This window comes from Ailuropoda melanoleuca, chromosome 12 (genome assembly GCF_002007445.2).
Source record: "Ailuropoda melanoleuca isolate Jingjing chromosome 12, ASM200744v2, whole genome shotgun sequence".
NCBI classification, from domain to species: Eukaryota; Metazoa; Chordata; class Mammalia; order Carnivora; family Ursidae; genus Ailuropoda; species Ailuropoda melanoleuca.
In genome coordinates, this window is record NC_048229.1 from 19,993,232 (window position 1) to 20,011,453 (window position 18,222).

The 18,222-nt window shown below is 52.1% G+C and overlaps 1 protein-coding gene across 5 annotated transcripts in view; it reads right to left on the bottom strand.

Moving 5' to 3' along the window:
- Positions 1–500: 500 nt before the first annotated feature.
- Positions 501–18,222, bottom strand: part of NF2 (neurofibromin 2) — a 75,119-nt gene continuing 57,397 nt past the window's right edge. For 2 of the 5 annotated variants that reach the window (XM_019795678.2, XM_011220206.3), the window contains 5 exons: positions 18,066–18,171; positions 15,077–15,204; positions 13,208–13,373; positions 11,559–11,603; positions 501–800 (listed from right to left, as the gene is read on the bottom strand). In XM_019795678.2, the coding sequence (XP_019651237.1) occupies positions 11,568–11,603; positions 13,208–13,373; positions 15,077–15,204; positions 18,066–18,171 (436 nt within the window). In that variant the 3' untranslated portion in view covers positions 501–800; positions 11,559–11,567. Of the gene's footprint in view, positions 801–11,475; positions 11,604–13,200; positions 13,374–15,076; positions 15,205–18,065; positions 18,172–18,222 lie in introns of those variants that run through there. The other 3 variants (XM_019795677.2, XM_002915580.4, XM_034639696.1) reach the window with 2 other exon arrangements.

Sequence of the window (18,222 nt, forward strand, 5' to 3'; positions counted from 1 at the left end):
AGGTGGCAAAAGAAGGGGAGCGAATGTTCTGTGTGGAACAGATTCCTACACAGCTCTGCTGGCCTCCCTGCCCCTTTGCTGGCAGGCAGCCCGTCATCACATCTTCTGCCTAAAGTCTTCCCCCAGTCACAGCTGCCTTTCCCATTCCCCACCAGCTGGCAGCCAGAGCGCAGCCTCGGGGGCGCCTGGGCTGAAGACCCATCGCGTGGCCTGTCATGAGCCACAGGCTGGCTCACCGATGACATGTGGCAGGCAGGCCGCTCTGGGCCTGGGCTCAGGCGGGCCAACTCCTCGCATGCCAGTTCCTCACCAGTGGAGGAGATGAATGTTCTGGAACCCAGGGTGGGGTGGGGGCAGTGGCACCAGCCTCCCCGTCTGCAGGGCTCCTGTGCACTTCACTCCCCACAACCACTTCTCTGGACTGGGGAGGTCAGCACTGGACAGTGAGACACACACCTCAGGGTGCCTTTGACAAAGGAAGTATGGAACCCCACATCAGATAAGGAAAGACAAATACTTCTTTAAAAATTTTAAAAAGAACTAGAACCCCACGAGAGAGCTCTCTGCAGGTCACAGTTCAAGGCAATTGCACGTGAAGGGGGTTGGGCTCTCCACTCAGCTGGGCAAAGTTCCAGAGTTCCCACGGAAGCTCCCAGCCAGCCCACCTACGATGACTCCCATGGTGGCTGACCCATCCCTCTGGTGCCGGGAGCAGCAGATGCGACAGATCCTGGGTGGCTGGGAACCTGCTAGAGCTCTTCAAAGAAGGCCACTCGGGACTTGGCGCTCTGCAAGGTGAGCTGCAAAGAAGCAGAGAAGAGGTTGAAACGGGGCTGGATTTCTGCTTTCATGACACGTGCCGTCCTGCCTTGGGGACTAACCTCAGGGCTGGTTTGGAGTGAAAGGGAAGACTGCTCAGACAGACGCTGAAGAAGCTCCCAAGTAAGTTTCCAGATTTGCCCAGGAACTCAAATCAGGAAGTGACAAATGAGGACATGCCAGGAGGGATGGCTGGTGGACAGAAGCATGTCAGCAGGAAAGTGTCATCAATGTCATCCTTTCACAGAGGGCAGCAGATCCCTGGACACTGTCAGAGGGTCTCACGTTCCCGTCTACAGGAGTCTCTAACGTGCCTCTGTGGGGCCCTGCCTGTGGCCGTGTCACCTGGGATGTAAGGCTCAGAGGACCAGCTTGGCAGTACAAGCCTCAGGAAAGGCAGGCCTGTGTCAGACAAGGAGGCATGTGTCCCTTCCACTGCTGGTTCCCCTGGTGGCCCCTAAAGCAGACTTGCCCATGACCTGGCAGCTCAGAGGGAGTTTCCATCGACAAGCTGGGAGGCAATGAGCTTTCTAGTTGGGGCTGGTTCGGGCAAGGAGGACAGTGCCCATGGGGCAGTGCTGTCTGGAAACTACAAGGCCTTCCCAGGAAGGCTGCTGTCCTGAGAAGCACAGGGTGGGGAAGCAGCAGAAGGGAGGGGGGATGATCAGTGGTTGAGCTCCTGGCGTGGTGGAAAAGGCACTAGAATTTGTGACCCCCTGAACTGCTGAACCCTAATCCCCTGACTCAGGAGGCCACTTCCAGGATCTCCCCCAACAGAAGCATCTGGCACGGGACTCCTGCAATGCCCTGGCTCCCCTCCTGACATCACCCACTTGGGTGAGACTGTGTTCTACATCCAGCTCCTGGACTTCGCAAAGGAGGGTCTTCAGGGAAGGGGGACACGGGGTACATGCCGTTCATCTTCAAATCCCCCAAACCCACTAAGCTTACTGCTTCATACCTAGTAGCAGCTCCAACAATGTTTGTTGAATGAATCAAATGTAGGCTAGAGAGAAATGGTGGGATGCATGCGAAAGGCAAGAGCTCCACACGGGGCTGAGAAGGCCCGGGCACTAATTCTCCTTTGTCACCAGCTTGCTGTGTGGCCTCAGTGGACACCCTCGACCTCTTTGAGCCTCTTCCCTCTGGAGTTAAACCACAGAAGCCAGCTGGATGGTCCAGCCCATTCCCTTGTCCTCTGCCAGTCTCTAAATCTAAAAAGTCCTTCGTATTATCTCAGCTCCCTAAAGGGTGGGGGAGGGAGGCTCGAAAGCCATAGCTTCTCCATCAAACAGGAAGCGTCAGTGTGCTCAAATGAGACAGCTTGAGAGCCGGCTCTTTAAACCCTGCCAAATCTTGTGGCCTTGAAGTTCCTGACTAACAAGCTGAGTGTAGGGAGGCATCCGAGCTGTCTTCTTCAGTGGAACCAATTCCAGAAGCCCTCTGGAAAACCCAGCTCTATTAGGAATGGAGAGAGCTTTCATTTCTCTGCTTAAATGGAACTCCCTCTACAAGGGAGCCAAGTTTGGATGGGTTTCTCCCTAAATTCAGTCAGAGGAGAACGACCAGGAGTTATGTACTCTATGATAATGGGACTCACAACGGTAACCGGGAAAGAAGAAAGAGAACCCGAGAATCACTGGGACAAAATCCTCTCGGGGGAGAGTTTAAATCAAAAGGTGCGAAACCCAGAGGCTCCTGGATGGCACAGGTAGTGAAGAGTCCAACTTGGTTTCAGCTTGGGTCATGATTTCAGGGTCCTGGGATCGAGCCTCGTGTCAGGCTCTGTGCTCAGCTTGGAGTCTGCTTGAGATTTTCTCTCCCTCTCCCTCTGCCCCCCACCCCCACTCATGCTCACGCACACGTGCTCTCTCGCTCTCTAAAATAAATAAATACATCTTTTTTTTTTTTTAAAGGTGTGAAACCCAATATCTCCACTCAGGTTTCTTCCATACTCCCAAGAAGACCTCAGGTGGGCTCCTCAGGGGGACAGGGAGATGCCCACAGCCCTTCCACACACTGAGTCACACAGAGGCAGAGCCAGGCTGCCTGATCCAAAGCCACTGACCAGGTGGGTGGCCCTGGGCAGGTCACCTACTTGCTGTGGTCTCAGCTGCCCACTGTGAAGCGGGGGTGGTGGCACCCCTTTCTCACAGGGGGACGTGCAGAGTTACTGGGAAGCACCGTAACTACTTAGCACCATGCGTGACGTGCGCCGAGAACTCAACAGCTGTTATTACTAATCACAGCACCACATTTTCCCCCCTACCCCCAGCTCTGGCTCCTCTCCCTCCCGTGGGGGAGCAGGGCAGAGGGCAGGTTAGAGGCAGTGCAGGGGAAGGCAGGCTCACGCACTGGGCTGGCCCTCACGGCCTCCGAGGCAGGGCAAGAGGATGCCCCCGAGAGGCCTGGCCACTTCCCCAAGCAGGAAGCCCAGGCTGTGGGGGCCTCCAAGAGCCTTCCGCCCGTTTGTCCAATGTTGGCTCCAAGAATTCCTGGATCCACTACCCGAGTTGCGTGCTGGCTGTCCCCTCGAGGTGCCAGGGGAAGGTTTTGGCAGCTCCAGAGCGCCAGATTCCAGTTACTCAAGCACGTGTTATGCAAAGCCCTCTTCGGGTGGGTAAGATGCTTCCCTGGATCCCCACCCAACACTGCACGGCAGGGGCTCAGCCTGACCTCTTATCCTGCAAGAGCAGAAGCGGTACCCCAGCCCGAGGAAAGGTCTGGAGCAAAGTCAAATACCGGCCACACAGAAGTAGGAAAGCACCGCAGACATGTGGCCTCGGCAAGAGGAGAGAGTACCACGGTCTTCCATAAGGCACTAGGCTGCTACAGGGACAGGCAGACCCACCACACAGAGGGGGCTGACAGGACTGCTGCCGCTGGGGATACTGGGAGCCTCCTGCATCAGTCCACAGGCAGACCTGACTACTGTGTGATTCCTGGCGGTCCTAATTCCATTAGGGACCCTGCCGTCTGAGGAAATTACCTCCACAAGCCCACTTATCTGCTGCTGGAACCTGTCCAGTCACCACCCCGGCCTCGGTCTGCTCTCCCTTCAGCAGCATCCTTTATCTTAAACATCAAAATGTCCTCCTCCTGAGCTAGCCAGCTCTCCCTGCGCTCGCTCGTGCAGGAAAGCGGGTGGGGGAGGCAGGAAGTGAGAGGAGGGTCTGCAAGCACCAGCCTTGGGCTTCTTTCCTCTGCCCGGGGACTCAGAAGCCCAGGGGCAGAGGTCAGGAGGGCCTCTCGGGCACTGCCAACAGCAGCTCCCAGCTGTGCTCCAGCCTGGTTCCTCTCACCTGTGGGATCTGTCACCACCTGCTGTTTCTAGAGAGCTCACTGACTGTCACGTTGACTGTACAGCTACAGGCGGGAGAGAAGGGGAAGGCTCAGAGGATCATGGCACAGAGCAAGCCCTTCAGAAAACAAACTGCCTCTGTGCGTCTTTGCGTGCTCATGAGAACGGGCTAACAAGCGTCCTGGTTTCCCTGCCACCCTCCCATGCCCTAAGGTGTACGAGCCCATGTCAGCGTTTGGTCGGCCTTCTCACTCAGTGACAGGCCCGGCTCTCTCCTCACAGCGCCACAGAGACAGCCTGACGAAGGCCCTCACCTCCCTCCCGCAGGTCACACTGTGAGAACTGAAGCCAGTCCCGTGAGCCCCACCACCACCACCCCGCACTCTCTTTGGCGGCCCAGCAATAGCCCTCCTCGCCCTCCAGCCTGAGCTGCTGGGGGCGGGGGGCACTGCCTCTAGGAGCAAGGGCAATTCCCCAAGTACTTGCGGTGTGGGCTCCATGACCACACTGCCAAGGCTTATCTCCACGCTCGACCAGGAAGAGGTCTCCTCCCAACTTCAGTAGGTGGTGAAAGCCTCAGGATGCGTCGCGGACAATGGCCGCAACACGCTGGGACCTGCGGAATCTGCTGCGCCTTCTCTGATTCCTTCTGAGGACAAGCGGCTAGAGCTCCGCCTGAACACAACTAGCCATGTCTGCCACGCGCCATTCAAAAGTCACACCGACTCCAGACAAGGGCCAGCCATGGGGCTCCTGGAGGTCATGCCCAGCTCCTCCGGAAGCTGTACGCCACAGAGTCCCTGCACAAAGCCCCCAGCCCGCAGTGCTCTCGCCAGTTCCCTGAAGATGACTAGAAGAACATGAAGTTTCCTCACCAGGCACTGGGCTGACCCGCTTCTCTCTTCCAGCTGTCTCTTCACATCTGATTAAAATCAGCCGTGTGAATAATACAGGAGGAATTAAGTTCTCTTTTGACTGAACCGGCTGTTCAAGTCTGTCACTAATCCAATTCCATTCTGAGGAGACAAACTTCCTTTGCTTTCCCTGCTGTAGATCTCTACAGCTTGGTTTTTATCTTACAGGGGCTCTCATCCACCTGTTGGGCCTGGACCCTTCTTCCAGCCCAGCATCGACAGCCACGAGCCTGGCAGGGTCCTCTCTCCTGCCCATGTGTCCGTCCAACTGCCAGTTGTCTGCAGCAGCCACCAGGCTGGGAAAGGGCAGGAGAGGGAGCCACTTAGAAAGCTACACCTCTTTCAAGCTACCACAACTCTGTGGTATCACCACACGGACACATCCATCTGATCACAAGTTCAGATACGGGAGACACATACGTCTCCTTAAAAAGACAGAGGCGGCTGGATTCTCTCAAGCCTCGGCAGAAGCAGGTGCCCTACAGGTTCTCCCCAACCCAGGCATGCACGCCAGATGCAGACTCAACTGGTTCCTGCTCACTGGGTAAGCATTTCAGGCAGCCCATCAGGATACGACGATCTGGCACTTGCCCACTTCTGAGAAAGGGCTCCGGGGTCTGGGGATAGCAAGCCTGGAAGGCACCTGTGACAAGCAGCAGGCTCACCAACCCCTCCCAGCCTGCCCACCAGGGGAAGGAGGCCGGCTACAAAGGATCCTCCGGCATCATTCCCAAGAGTGCCCCCTGCTGGAAAAACACAACACGAGGCGGGCTGCCAACTCTCCTTCCAGCTCTCCTCTAAAAGTCCTTTTGTGGGAATCATTTCCCAAAGTGATGGGAGAGTAGCGAAATGTATTCCGGCACGGAGCCTGCAGCAGCAAGGCTGCTTGATTAAGAATGAATTACACTTTCATCAGCACATACAGAAAATTGATTCACAAGGCCACATTGTGATAATCTTGTTCCTAAAGCAAAAAGGGGCGGCGTGGGGGTAGGCAGGACACAGAGCCACTTCGGCTATCAGTGACAAGAGAAAGGAGGCTCTACAATTAAGCTGGGAGAACAAAACTAATCAGAGCACCAGGATTCCTCCAACTAGTCTCTGGAGGCCTTGCTTCAATCTACTCATCCAGAGGGAGGAGAAAGGAAGGTGGGAGGGGGACCGTCGAACTCATTTTAAACAATAAGACCCACAACGCTGAACCCATTTTAGATACTAACCTAATAACTCTAGGCTCGGAGACTCTGCTTGTCCCATAAAAATGCAGTGGAATTGAAATGCAAGCCCTAAAATCATGTTATACTTCCTCTCCACCACTACATATTGAAAACGAAGGAGCGGGGGAGGGCACAGATTCAAAAGGACAGGCAGATTCTCTGGCGCTGGGATCCACCAGGAGAAAGCCAACTCTGGAGCAGAAAGGTGACAGCCAAATCCAACAGCGGCAAATTCCAACATAATCTTCGGTTTCGGGTGTAATCAACATTCCCCGTTCCAAATCAGAGTCGAGGGGGCAGCGCCAGGGAAGGGGGGACAGTTGCTGTAAAGTGGCCAGATTAAGCATTTCTGCCGTCTTGCTAGTGACGGCTTGCACCCAAATGCCATCTGGTGATGTGCACGGGGAGAGAGCTGTGCGCACACTTATCCCTAAGCAGAGGTGGGATGAAAGGCCAAGTCCATCCCAATTAACACATTCATTCAGTTTGGTATTAGCTTCTTTATCTGCTCTGGAGAGAAATCAGCCAGGGAAAACCCAGAGGGTGTCTTTCGTAACATTAATCCTTTAGGGACCTAAATCAGGAAGATGCCTGGAAACGGAGGTGTGCCTGTGTCTTGAGCCGCCCGTGTGATGCTGGCACGGCCCTTCGCTACCCCGTTCCTCGCTACCCCATTCCTCCGCCTGGTAAGTGGACTAAACAGCCTGATTCACCTCACTGGGCAGGTAGAGGCTAACTCACAGCCACGGCGTACTCTGAGCGCCGAATACCTCAGCAAGAAGGTGCAGATATACTGATGTCATTTTCAAATTGCCAATATCAGAAGGGAAATCACGGCAAGGATCGTAAGAACAGAACCTCCAGCCCGCAGAATGAGTTTGCATCCCGTGTCTTCCCTCCCACTGTTGCAGTAACAAATCAGGTGCCGGAGGAAAGCTGCACTGAAACACATCTTCAGAGCTGAGGGACCAAATAGGATGTTTTACTGCATCCAATAAGGCCCAATAATGTCCTCAAGCACTTCCAAATGGCTGTAAAATATCCTAGGAGGGCAAAGCAGGTTTTGTACGCTCCTCAACGCCTCCCCAAAGGGCAACTGCCTGACTGGGTGAAGTCTCCCAACCAAAAAGAGGAACTAGGTCGTGGTCTTTCGGAAAAGAGGCTGACAGAACCTTCTATCTAGAGAGCTACCAGAAACAGGCAAGACAACAGTAAGCCCTCACCAGTGGAGAGGGCCGTGGACATCTAGCTGGTGCGTGTGTGAGGTAGGAGTGGCCCTTGGGGATGAGCCCAGGTGTCCTGTCCAGAAAGACCATGCTCCCTGAGACCAGCCCACGCCTCCCAACACCTTCCCTGGGCTTCCCACAAAGCGGGGAAGAATTCGCCACTGCCCTCTCTTCCGAGTGTTTTCTATCCACACCTGCCATGCTGTTGCTCCTTGCTAATCCTTGCTCCCACCCTGCGCCCATCCCCCTTTCTTCTCCTGCACCTCCTCCCGCCTCTGCCACCTTTCAACAACAAAAGGTTCTGGAGCCGGGGAGCCAGTGCGCTCCCTTTGATGTCAGGGCAGAGAATGTCACACCAGGCAGTGCTCAGTTTCCAAAGCAGGCAGAGCCACTTGGATTGAGCGACCGGGGTCACTGAAGGGCTGAACACATGAAGCACACGTGACCAACGGAAACCGTTCAGAGGCGGCCAACCAGAGGTCACCAGGGAGGCTCTGGCCATTTGTTTTAATTGTGGGAGACGCCTTTCACGCGTGTTCAATCTCAGCCTGTGACTTATTGCTTCCCTGGGTGTTTTAAGTATTCTACTTCACGTTGCCAGCCCTGCGTCTCCAAGGGGAGTCCACGCAAATTGAAGATGACATTGGACTTTTATGTCTTCCTGAGCCGAGAGGCGGCTACAGCTTCAGAGAACTGTCAAGGTTCCTCATTCCTGTTCCTCCACCAGCGCAAACCACAGCTGGACCTTCATGGCTCAAACCATTTACTTTATTAATAAAATAAGCTTTCTAAGCTCTACAAACCCCATGATTTTGCATCTGTCAATTTCCTTTGAAATCCTGTGCTTCCTTGGAGATCGGGGGCACAAAAATGATGACACATTTACAGGCACTCAGACCAGCTCAGGATTGGGGAGTGAAACCTGTCCCTTGAGAGGGGATGAAAGCAGGACCTTGACATGTGCAAACTCCGGGACTGCATTTTCACCTCCCAAGTGTGCGGCACAGCTGGCCACCACTCACCTCATCAGCACTGTGGCTCTGAAACCCACGACACCTGTGTCCCCCTCACCCCAGCCTCACTGCCGGACCTCACTCCCTCACTCGAAAGACTCAGGGGCCAGGAATATGTGTCACTGTCGCACTCCCTGAGAATGAAATGAGCCTAGGTTCTTAGGGGCAGCTTTTGATCACTAGGTGCCCCTCCGAGTCAGGTGCAAATGCCAAACCAGTTGCACTGAGTATCAGTTTTGGGGGGGTGGAAATGTGGGGAGTTAAGATTAGCAGGAGGAGCAAAAATATACCCCTGCAAACTCAAATCAGATTTGTAAAAAGAACCAGGGAAGTTAATTCTGGCTTTTTCAAAGTTTTTACCTCCAAACACATTAATTAATTAATTGCTGGGCTGTTATGGTGAACTCTTTCCTGTGTATTATCTCATTTAATCCTCATAACAATCCTGGGCGTTAAGGACTGTTTTATTCCCTTTTTACAGGTGAGGACACCGGGCTTTAAGAGAAAGTAAGACTTATGGAGAAAGTACGTGGCAGAGCAGTGGTAAGCTCAGTTAACCAGACCAGACAGCCTCTTGGCATTTCCAAGGGAACATGGCAACCCCTGAACTTAAGGGTAAACCCCTGGAATTAGCTTAAGCGCTCCTCAGCCCCCGAGGGTACCGCGCAGTGTCGGACACGGAGGCCTCGCGGGCAGGCAGAGGAGTACTGAAGGCGAGGAGGAGGAGGAACGTGCCCAGGTCATGGTGGGCAGGCAGACCCATTCTTTTCTTAAAGAAATCTATGATCAGAAAACACTGAAAACAGAACAAAAAGCAGTGCAGGCTGGTTTGAACCAAGACTAATGAGCGCTCAGGACACTGGAAACTCTGAAGTTCACCACCAGCCCTTACATATCTCATCCTGGACTTTGTAGATGGAGCTCCGCCCTTCACATTCTAGGCGGCCGCACTTCCAAAGCCCACCGTGGTGTTTCCCTTCAGCGAGGCTCACTCTGGCCCAACGCCAGAGCTACCCTGGTACAGGCAGGTAGCTGCTCGGCGAGCGTGGTCACTGGCTGCAGGGACCACCGGAAGTCCAGACAACGGAAAGGGTATCAAACTTCACGTATAGCAAAAACTCCATTATTTCATCTAGTGATCCTGAGATAAGTCCAGCTGTATTAAAAGCCAAGTCCATGCTTTTATTAACCCTCAAGTAATCAGAATTCTTGATTAACTGGAACATGGCAGCCTGCTTTGAAAACAAGTTCACATCAAGATGTTTAAAAAAAAAAAAAAAAGGCTTCTGTGAATGTCCTAGGAGCAGTACAAATTTGACTACAAATCAAACCTCATTTGTCTATAATAAGAGCTCAGTGAGAACTGACAGACAAAATCAGGCCCCCGAAGAATCTAAACGTTCTGAATCATTACAGAAAGAAGAAAGATGAAATCCTCTCAAGGTGGAATGGTATGGTCATACGCAGGCATAGCTGACAGCACAGGCTCAGCCGAGAAGGGACTTTCTGCTGGACCCTGTGCGAGCCGTGGAGTCCAGGAGACCACAGTGGATCCACCCCACGGTCTTCTGGGCACCCTGGGGTCACTACCTGACAGGTGATCCGCTTGGCCTGCCCAGTTCCGGGGTTGGTCATACTGCCCTGCTCACAGCGTGCACTGCTTGGTGTTGGGGTGTTCGAAGCCAACGTGCAGTATGAAAGCTGAAGAAAGAGGAGCCTGCTAACTCAAAGCATCACACACAGATCGGGGTTCATGCTATGGGTTCTTGGAACCACTGACAGATAGAATCCACCTTGTAATGAGATCCATCTGGGACTTTAATAGCTAACCTCTCTTGCTTGGATAACAACCGCAAATAAGATCTATCTTATGCCAGATCTCACTTTTTGGTAGATGGCTTCCAATGAGCTTATCTTATTCTAATAGCAGAAACTGCGGTAAGGACACCAAAGGACTCATCCTACATGACGGTCAGGAGTTGGTGGGCCCACCGGCTTGCGTACCGCCGGGGATCAGGTGAGGACAGAGGGAGGATGCCACGTTATTACCGGGCATAATAAATTCTCCCCACTGCCAAGGCACGTTGGGACGATGATGAACTGCTGCAGAAGGAAAGCAGCAATCATTCCATTAATTCACTCAACAACCACTGACTGCTCATCTACCGGGTGCCAGCGACTGTCCCAATGTGAGTTCACGCTGACCATGACTCTGCCCCAGGCTGTGGCGGAGCCGGAGCAGAGACAGCCTTTAGAGCGCCGGACAGACGGTCCACTTAGACTGACTACAAATCAGACCACTGTGCTGGTGGTTTGCTTTACTTGGAAAGAAAATGGTCGTGTACAGAAAGGGGCGCCTGGGTGGCACAGCGGTTAAGCGTCTGCCTTCGGCTCAGGGCGTGATCCCGGCGTTATGGGATCGAGCCCCACATCAGGCTCCTCTGCTATGAGCCTGCTTCTTCCTCTCCCACTCCCCCTGCTTGTGTTCCCTCTCTCACTGGCTGTCTCTATCTCTGTCAAATAAATAAATTTTTAAAAAATCTTAAAAAAAAAAAAAAAAAGAAAAAGAAAATGAGGGTGTGCGGGCAGCCTCTTCCTGCCACCACCAGAAGTAGCCGGGTATGACCATGGGTCTTCAGAAGCTGTCACCACATAAAAGGTCTTGATCTTGAGTTAAAGACACTCAAATCCCGTTTCCATGCTAGGGCTATTTATCTAAGGACTACACCACTGAGACAAAGGACTTTCAGACAGACCTCACTGGACAAGAAGCCATGACCATCCCCAGCCCAACGATGACACAAGATGTGAAGGACAGCCGGTCCTACAGCCCCATGACATGCTCTTCAGAACGAGGCAGCCTTCTGGACCCCTGGAGGCTGGTCTGGCCCCAGAGGGTGCGATGCCTGCTCTCAGACTCAAAGCATGCTGCGGCCAGTATCCGGGCGCCACCTGCCCTCGGGAGGGCTCAGCATGGCCCAGGGACAGAGACAGGCAAGCTCATGCATGGGTTAGTATCACAGAGGGTAGTACCATCACCACATACAGAGTACCTGGGAATAACCTACTTTGAGGGCTCAAATGCAGATAGGTCTTCTGCCTTGGGCTTGAGGCTAAACCAGAAAAATAAAATGAAGAAAAACAAAAACATACCCTGTGATATCAACAATGCCACATGTGCCATTTGCAAAATGCTCAGACAGACCTGAAATTGTGACAAGTGACTTCATTTGTTTATTTTTATGGCTTAGAAACAGGTCTCTCTGGCTTTCAGCACTCCAGGTTCCCGTGGCTGAGGGCCCGACTCACCGCAGCAGCTGCAAAGATGAGACTACTCCGGGTGCCCAGATGAGGAACCGGGGGCCGGGGCAGGGGAGCCTGAGGCAGCTCCTTCGAGGGCTGACTGGCTCACTGGCCCAGTTGTCATTTTACCTCTTGGCTCCCTGGCTGACGCCTCACTTTAGCTCCTCTTTTGCTAATTGTTTAATAATTTCGTTTTGGAAGGGAAACCCAGTAAATGACAGGAGCCAGAGGAAAGAAGAATATGGAATGGGGAAAGGCCTTTCCTTTTTGGTTATGCTAGTAAAAGGAATGCTCTACCGACTGTACCCATCAACAATGGCAAGGAGCTACGGAGCCCTCAGGAGTTTTCACATACAGCTCAACTATTGAAAACAGATACTCCTGGGGCGCCTGGGTGGCTCAGTCTGTAAAGCATCTGCCTTCGGCTCAGGTCATGATCCCGGGGTCCTGGGACTGAGCCCCACGGCAGGCTCCCTGCTCAGCGGGGGCCTGCTTCTCCCTCTTCCCGCCCCCTGCTCATGCTCTCTCTTGCTATCTTGCTCTCTCTCAAAAAAATAAATTTTTTAAAAATAAAAATCTTTTTAAAAAAGAAAAAAAAACCCACAGAGACTCCTTAACCTGGGACACCACTTTAAAGACTAAGGTAAAGATTAAAACAGTAAACCTATCTGAACTATCATGGTCGAAACTCAATGAACAGTCTAACCTTAATGACACCTCTTTTACAGGTAAAGCCTGACTCTGGACTATCAGTCAGGAGCAGACGACCAGCAGGAGAGGTCATTTCTGCTTTGCCCAACATGAGAAAAGTACACTCTTGGGCTGACATGTACATGGGATTAACCTTCCCTAAAACGGTGAAAGCTCAAAATATCAGTAGGGAACGATCTGAAGCTGCTAGCAACATAAATAAAGTCTCACCTTTTAAAACATTAAGGTTCTTCTAGACACTTTTGTGTAAGTTAAAATTCAGAAGTTGCTTTCTTTAAAGCAAGAACAGAATTGTTTTTATAGTCCTTGCCACTTAAAAACCCAAAAAGACTAGAGGGAGAGTCCATACTCAACAGTCTCCGTTTCATTTTCCTTTTTCATGAAGTAAGGCAGCTCCCTGGGCAGAACTCCCCTTGGCTTAAAAGACAGAACTGCTTTCCTGCTAAATGATGGATCAAAACCCGTCTCGTAACAGTGATTCATTTCATCAGAGCTTTTAACAGACTCCCCTTCCATCAAGCCAATGGGCTCACAGTCACTGGTGGATTAAATTCCCTTTCTGGCGTGAGTTAAAAAATTTCCTCAACTAAGTACGTATAAAAAATGATAATAGTCTAACAACTCGGCTACTCAGGAAACCAGATGCCAACCTCACATTTCATTAATGACTGTCCTGATCAGTGAAGGACAGGAGACTCGGTACCTTCTTTATGGTATTGTGCTTGCTGCTGGTGCCACCCCGGTCAGAGTTCTCGTTGTGCAGAATATCCAAGGCTGTCTCCCTCTCTTTGAGTTTCAGGGCCTCGATCTCGGTCTTGAGTTCATTGAGCTGCTCCTGCAAATGCTTGCTCTTCTCCATATACTCCACTCTGCCGGCAAGAGGACATTGTGCATCACGGCTCTGGCGGCAGTATGACACAGGATCCAGGGTCTGCAGCCTGGGGTCCACTCCCGGGCTGGGGGAGCCGGGGCCTCACCTAACAGGTCTGAGTCTGTTTCCTCGTCCATGAGATTGGGGTAATGCTCACAGGGCTGTAGTCGCAGTTAAGTAAAATAAAGCATAGGAAAGGCCCCTGGTAAACTCTCAGAAAGTGCTCTACAAATGCCCGTTACCGCAGATAGCTTTTAGTTCTGCACAAGTAACGACACAATGAATCAAAACTCCTGGCATCCAAAACAATCTCCTGTTTCAACCCTTCTTGGATAAGTGATTCTATCCAAGTGACCTCTTCTGATAGGCCCTGGCCACATCCTTACTTGTTTTGGGATGTCATCTCCTAAAGAGGGTGGAAGCTCACTCAGCCAACACCAGGAAGAAAAAGATCCCGACCACAGATAGATAGATACTCTATCTATGATGGTGAAAAATCTGGAAATCCTCCTCAAAGTGTCCACCTCTAAGAGCATAAGGCTAACCATGCAACACAAACACCAGGAACATTCTGTAGTGATGCCCATGGCTGGTATGTGGAGTCTGTCACGTGCATGGGTAATAAGAAAACACAAACTATAAAAAAAGCAGGACCCAGAACAGGATGTAGCCTCACCCCAGTCACAACCATGAAATGCTCACTGTGCCTGGTCAATGGAGAAAGGCTGGAAGGGCACCTCGGACAGCAGACACCACAGATAGAAAGGCTCATGGTTGCGCCCTGGGCTCCAAGGAGACAGTGTCCCGAGAGAGCTATCCCAAGGATACTGGACAAGGTGAGAGCACAGAGCCTCACACGGGCTCAGAGCTGAATCCTCGTTCTGCCCCTCATCAGCCATGTGATGCTGGATGAGTTCATTAAATGCTGTAGATTTCATTTATAAATGGCACACTAAAACCCACCTCGGATGTCAGCTTGATGCTAGTTAGCGGGAATGAAATGAGACAAAGCTAGAAAGCTCTGCCACCCAGGCACTCAGTACATGGTTCTCCAGCACGCTGTGGCACAAGCAGCCAATTTGCCTATGGCTGGGAACTGGGGGGACCATAGTCAGACTTCTGCAGTGAGACTCCTTGCCACCTCGGTTCCACCAACCATGAAACAAAGGAGCGCACAGCAAAGCTGCTATAACAGGGCATGCAGGGCTCAGCTCGGGGCTGCCCCATGCAGCAGGGCTAGCCTGACCTGGACGTTTGCTTTCCTCGGCCTTGAGCCTGAGTCTCTCTGCTTACCCTTGCTCTAGACACGGGAAGTGCCACCGGTCTCAACCACCAGAGCACATAACCGGGAAACCTGTTCTGTTACCGTGTTCGGACATTATCACAGGCTCTATCCCCGTGTGAACAGCAGTCTGACGGACTCGGAGATCCCTGACAACCAGTCCTAGCCTGTAGATGAGGTTTTGAGCCACCGTAAACTCCAGGTCACCAATCAAGAATCACTGTTATCCTGCAAGACTGATTGCTGGTGTGATGTGCTTCACTTCTGATGAGGACATTCTTCCTCTGGAAGATGGGAACAGAGCAACCCCTGCGGGAGCTAGTGACAGCCTCCTGCAGTGATCCTCCAGTTTTCCCAGGCCCAGGTGGCCCCGCTCTAGCTCACCGGCTGGCAGCACGGAGGTCAGGGGGACTACGTACTTTTCTTTCTCTATCTCCATGGAAAGCCGCTTCATGTCAGTATCCTTGAAGTCGAAAGACAGGCTGTCACCGATGAGGTTGAAGCTTGGTATGTCAGGAGGCAACGGTGCTGGAATTGGGTTCATAGGCTATGAATGAGAAGTCTCCAGTTAGGAGGGCCAGGTTCTATGAGAACGGGGACACTGCTGTGTTGACCACCCACCCTCCAGCAGCCACAGAAGCAATGGGCACAGCTTGGGCCCTGCCTCCCTCCCAGCACCACCATGGCCTCACATCACAACTGTCGCCCGTTTCTCCTCCTCCAATCTACCCACACTGGCTGCTGCCAGGTGATCGACCCCAAAGATCTCAAAACCAGGTAAATCATTCCTCTCCCCTCAAACCTTTAACAGGTCTTCATACTCAGCCAACTTAAACACAAACTCCCACCCACTTCTTCATTGAGGAAGCTCTCAGGCCCTGGGCTAGGAGCTGGAGATGCAGAGAACAAGACAGAGTCCCTAGCTCTGAACAGCTGAAAGTATCATTCAGGAAACAGAGGTGCTCACAGATTGTTATGGTTAAGTACGGTAGATGCTGTAGCCAGAGGGTGAGCAGTGGCCGAGGGAGCTGCGGAAGGCATGCTAGAAGACATGCTGCTTCTACTGGCATCAGAGGATATGCCAGAGGAAAAGGGGCATGGTACTGGGCAGCGCAGACAAGGCTCAGCAAGAATGCTGAGGGTCTGCAGTGCCAGCGTGGGGAGCAGGCTGGGAGACCGTGACCAGACCCTACAGAGCTCCCCTGCATGCTGAGGGGCTTGGATTCAGACTATGAAGCCAGAGCAGGGCTTGAAGCAGAGGATGGAGAGATCAGATTTGAGGACTTTCTCATCCCAGAACAAAGGGTCACCTAAAACATGGCCCCAATCTAGTCTAGCTTCTCCTCCCACTTGCCCTAACAAATCGTGAACAGTACCATTTCATCCTTTGCTTAAACCATTCCTCTCCCTACATGTCATCTCTCAGGGCCCTTCTCAAGTACTAGGATTTTTCACCAAAGTCTTTCTAGATCCCTCTCAGCCAGATGGCAACTCTTCTTTGCTATGCGTTAACACTGTGTTTCTGGTTCTGTTATGGCACTTCCCTAACTCCGCCCTGTAAAAAATCCTTTTTGGCTGTGTCTTATTCTTTTATTGTTGGCAAGTTTCCTAAGGGCAGGATCTGCCTCTCTTTCATCCTTGGATCCTTGGCTGAGTTTGGGACGGCGTCTGGGAAAGGGTAGAGGCCCAGAGCACTCATCTGAGACGATGACAAGGCCTGAGGCAGACTGCCTGTGTGGGTGTTGAAGGTGGTGCTGAGAGGGGGCTTCTGGGGTACTAGAACGTTCTGTTTTCTGATTTGGGTGCTGGGTGCATGGGTGTGTTCAGTTTCTGAGATTTCATCAAGCTGTACAGTTATAATTGGGCACTTCTCTGTACGTATGTTATACCTCACCAAAATTTCCGAAAAGACGGGCGCTCAGCGCTGCACTGTGGGTAAGAAAAGACACTCGTACGACCTCTGTGGAGAGCATCTGGATGGAAAAACCTGACCCCACAGCTCTATTTATGAGAATTTATTCTGCCAGGATATTCACTGTATGTGCGAAGATTTGTGCTCAGGGATATTTTCCACAGTTTTGTTCACAATTGCAGAAGAAAACAGACTAAATAGCCAACCACAGGGGACTGCTTAAATGAATTACAATCCATCTATACCACGAGATATGATTAAAAGGCTGATACGGATGAACTCCTCCAGTACTTATTTTATTTATTTACTGTTTGAAGAGCGTATAAAGTTTGCTCCAGTGTATGTTTTGTTTTATTTTATTTATTCCTAAATTTTTAAAGATTTTATTTTTGAGTGATCTCTACACCCAACATGGGACTCAAACCCTCAATCGTGAGATCGAGTCGCACGCTCTACCGACCAAGCCAGCCAGGAACCCTACTCCAGTGTATGTTTTAAAACCACACACATCTCAGGTGCCCAGCCCGGACAGCGGTAGAGATCCTGAGGCAGGACCATCGGCCCACTCAGCCCACCGAGCCATGAGCAAGAATATGGAATGGCTGTTCGAGCTACAGGGCTGGCTTGGGGTGGCCTGTCACACAGCCACAGAGAAGCAGAACAGATGACAACAGCAAACTGCTCCCATTTCCCTCCACCTCAGACCCTGGGCTGCTTCGTCTCTGTGGCCCCGTGCACCCCTTTGCTGCATATGCCATACAAGTGTGTGGTGCGTGCGTTTGTGCCATGGGCACGTCTGTGTGTTGGCTGAGAATAACCCCCCGTCTCTCTCCCACCTAGCTAGTTCCCACTTACCCTTTAGAAGCCAACTCAGGTGCCATCCTATGCCTCCCCTGCCCCTGCAGCCTGGGCTACATTCTCCTTGAGGGCCCTGTGCCCCCTGTCTGGATACAGACTCTGCAGCTGCCTGGTATTACGTGGAACAGAACAGTCTGCCGAACTGAATGCACAGAGGATGGGAAGGGAAGAGACTTCTCTCTTCACTGTGTGACCCTGTTTAATTGAAGTCTGCCTCCTTATCCCAAAATTGAGTCTGGAAACTGGTTCTTACCTGGCAATAGTTCACTCTGAGGTACACAGGGTGCCCCTGCCCAGAACTACAATGACAGTACATGGTATACAAGGGAGCTGAAGATTACACACAGCTTGGCATCAAGAGGCTATCCTCTCTGGAGGATAATCTGGGACTATGTTACTTAGAATAAGGTAAACATTTCAGAGCTGGGGAAGGCCCGGCTGCCGTTATCTAGGCAACCAGAAAGGTGACTCGTCCAAGGCCAAATGGCAGACCAGGCATTCTATCCAGTCCCCAGCCACAGGCCCTCAGCATCACTCACTCTGCTGTGGCACCGCCATGGGAATGGAAGGGCTGGGAGGGGAGGGGAGGCAACGAGGCCTGAAGCAGCTGCAGGCCAGCAGCCCACAGCCAGGCTCACCGGGTATGTGGGCTTGGTCGTGATTTCCAGGAGCTTTTGCTTGGCTCTTCGCTCTGCCTCACGGGCTTCTTGCAGGTCCTGCTTCAGCTGATCTGCCTCCTTGGCCCTGCAAAGGAGGGAGGAGACAGTCAGTTCCACCAAAGTGACGGCTGGAGGA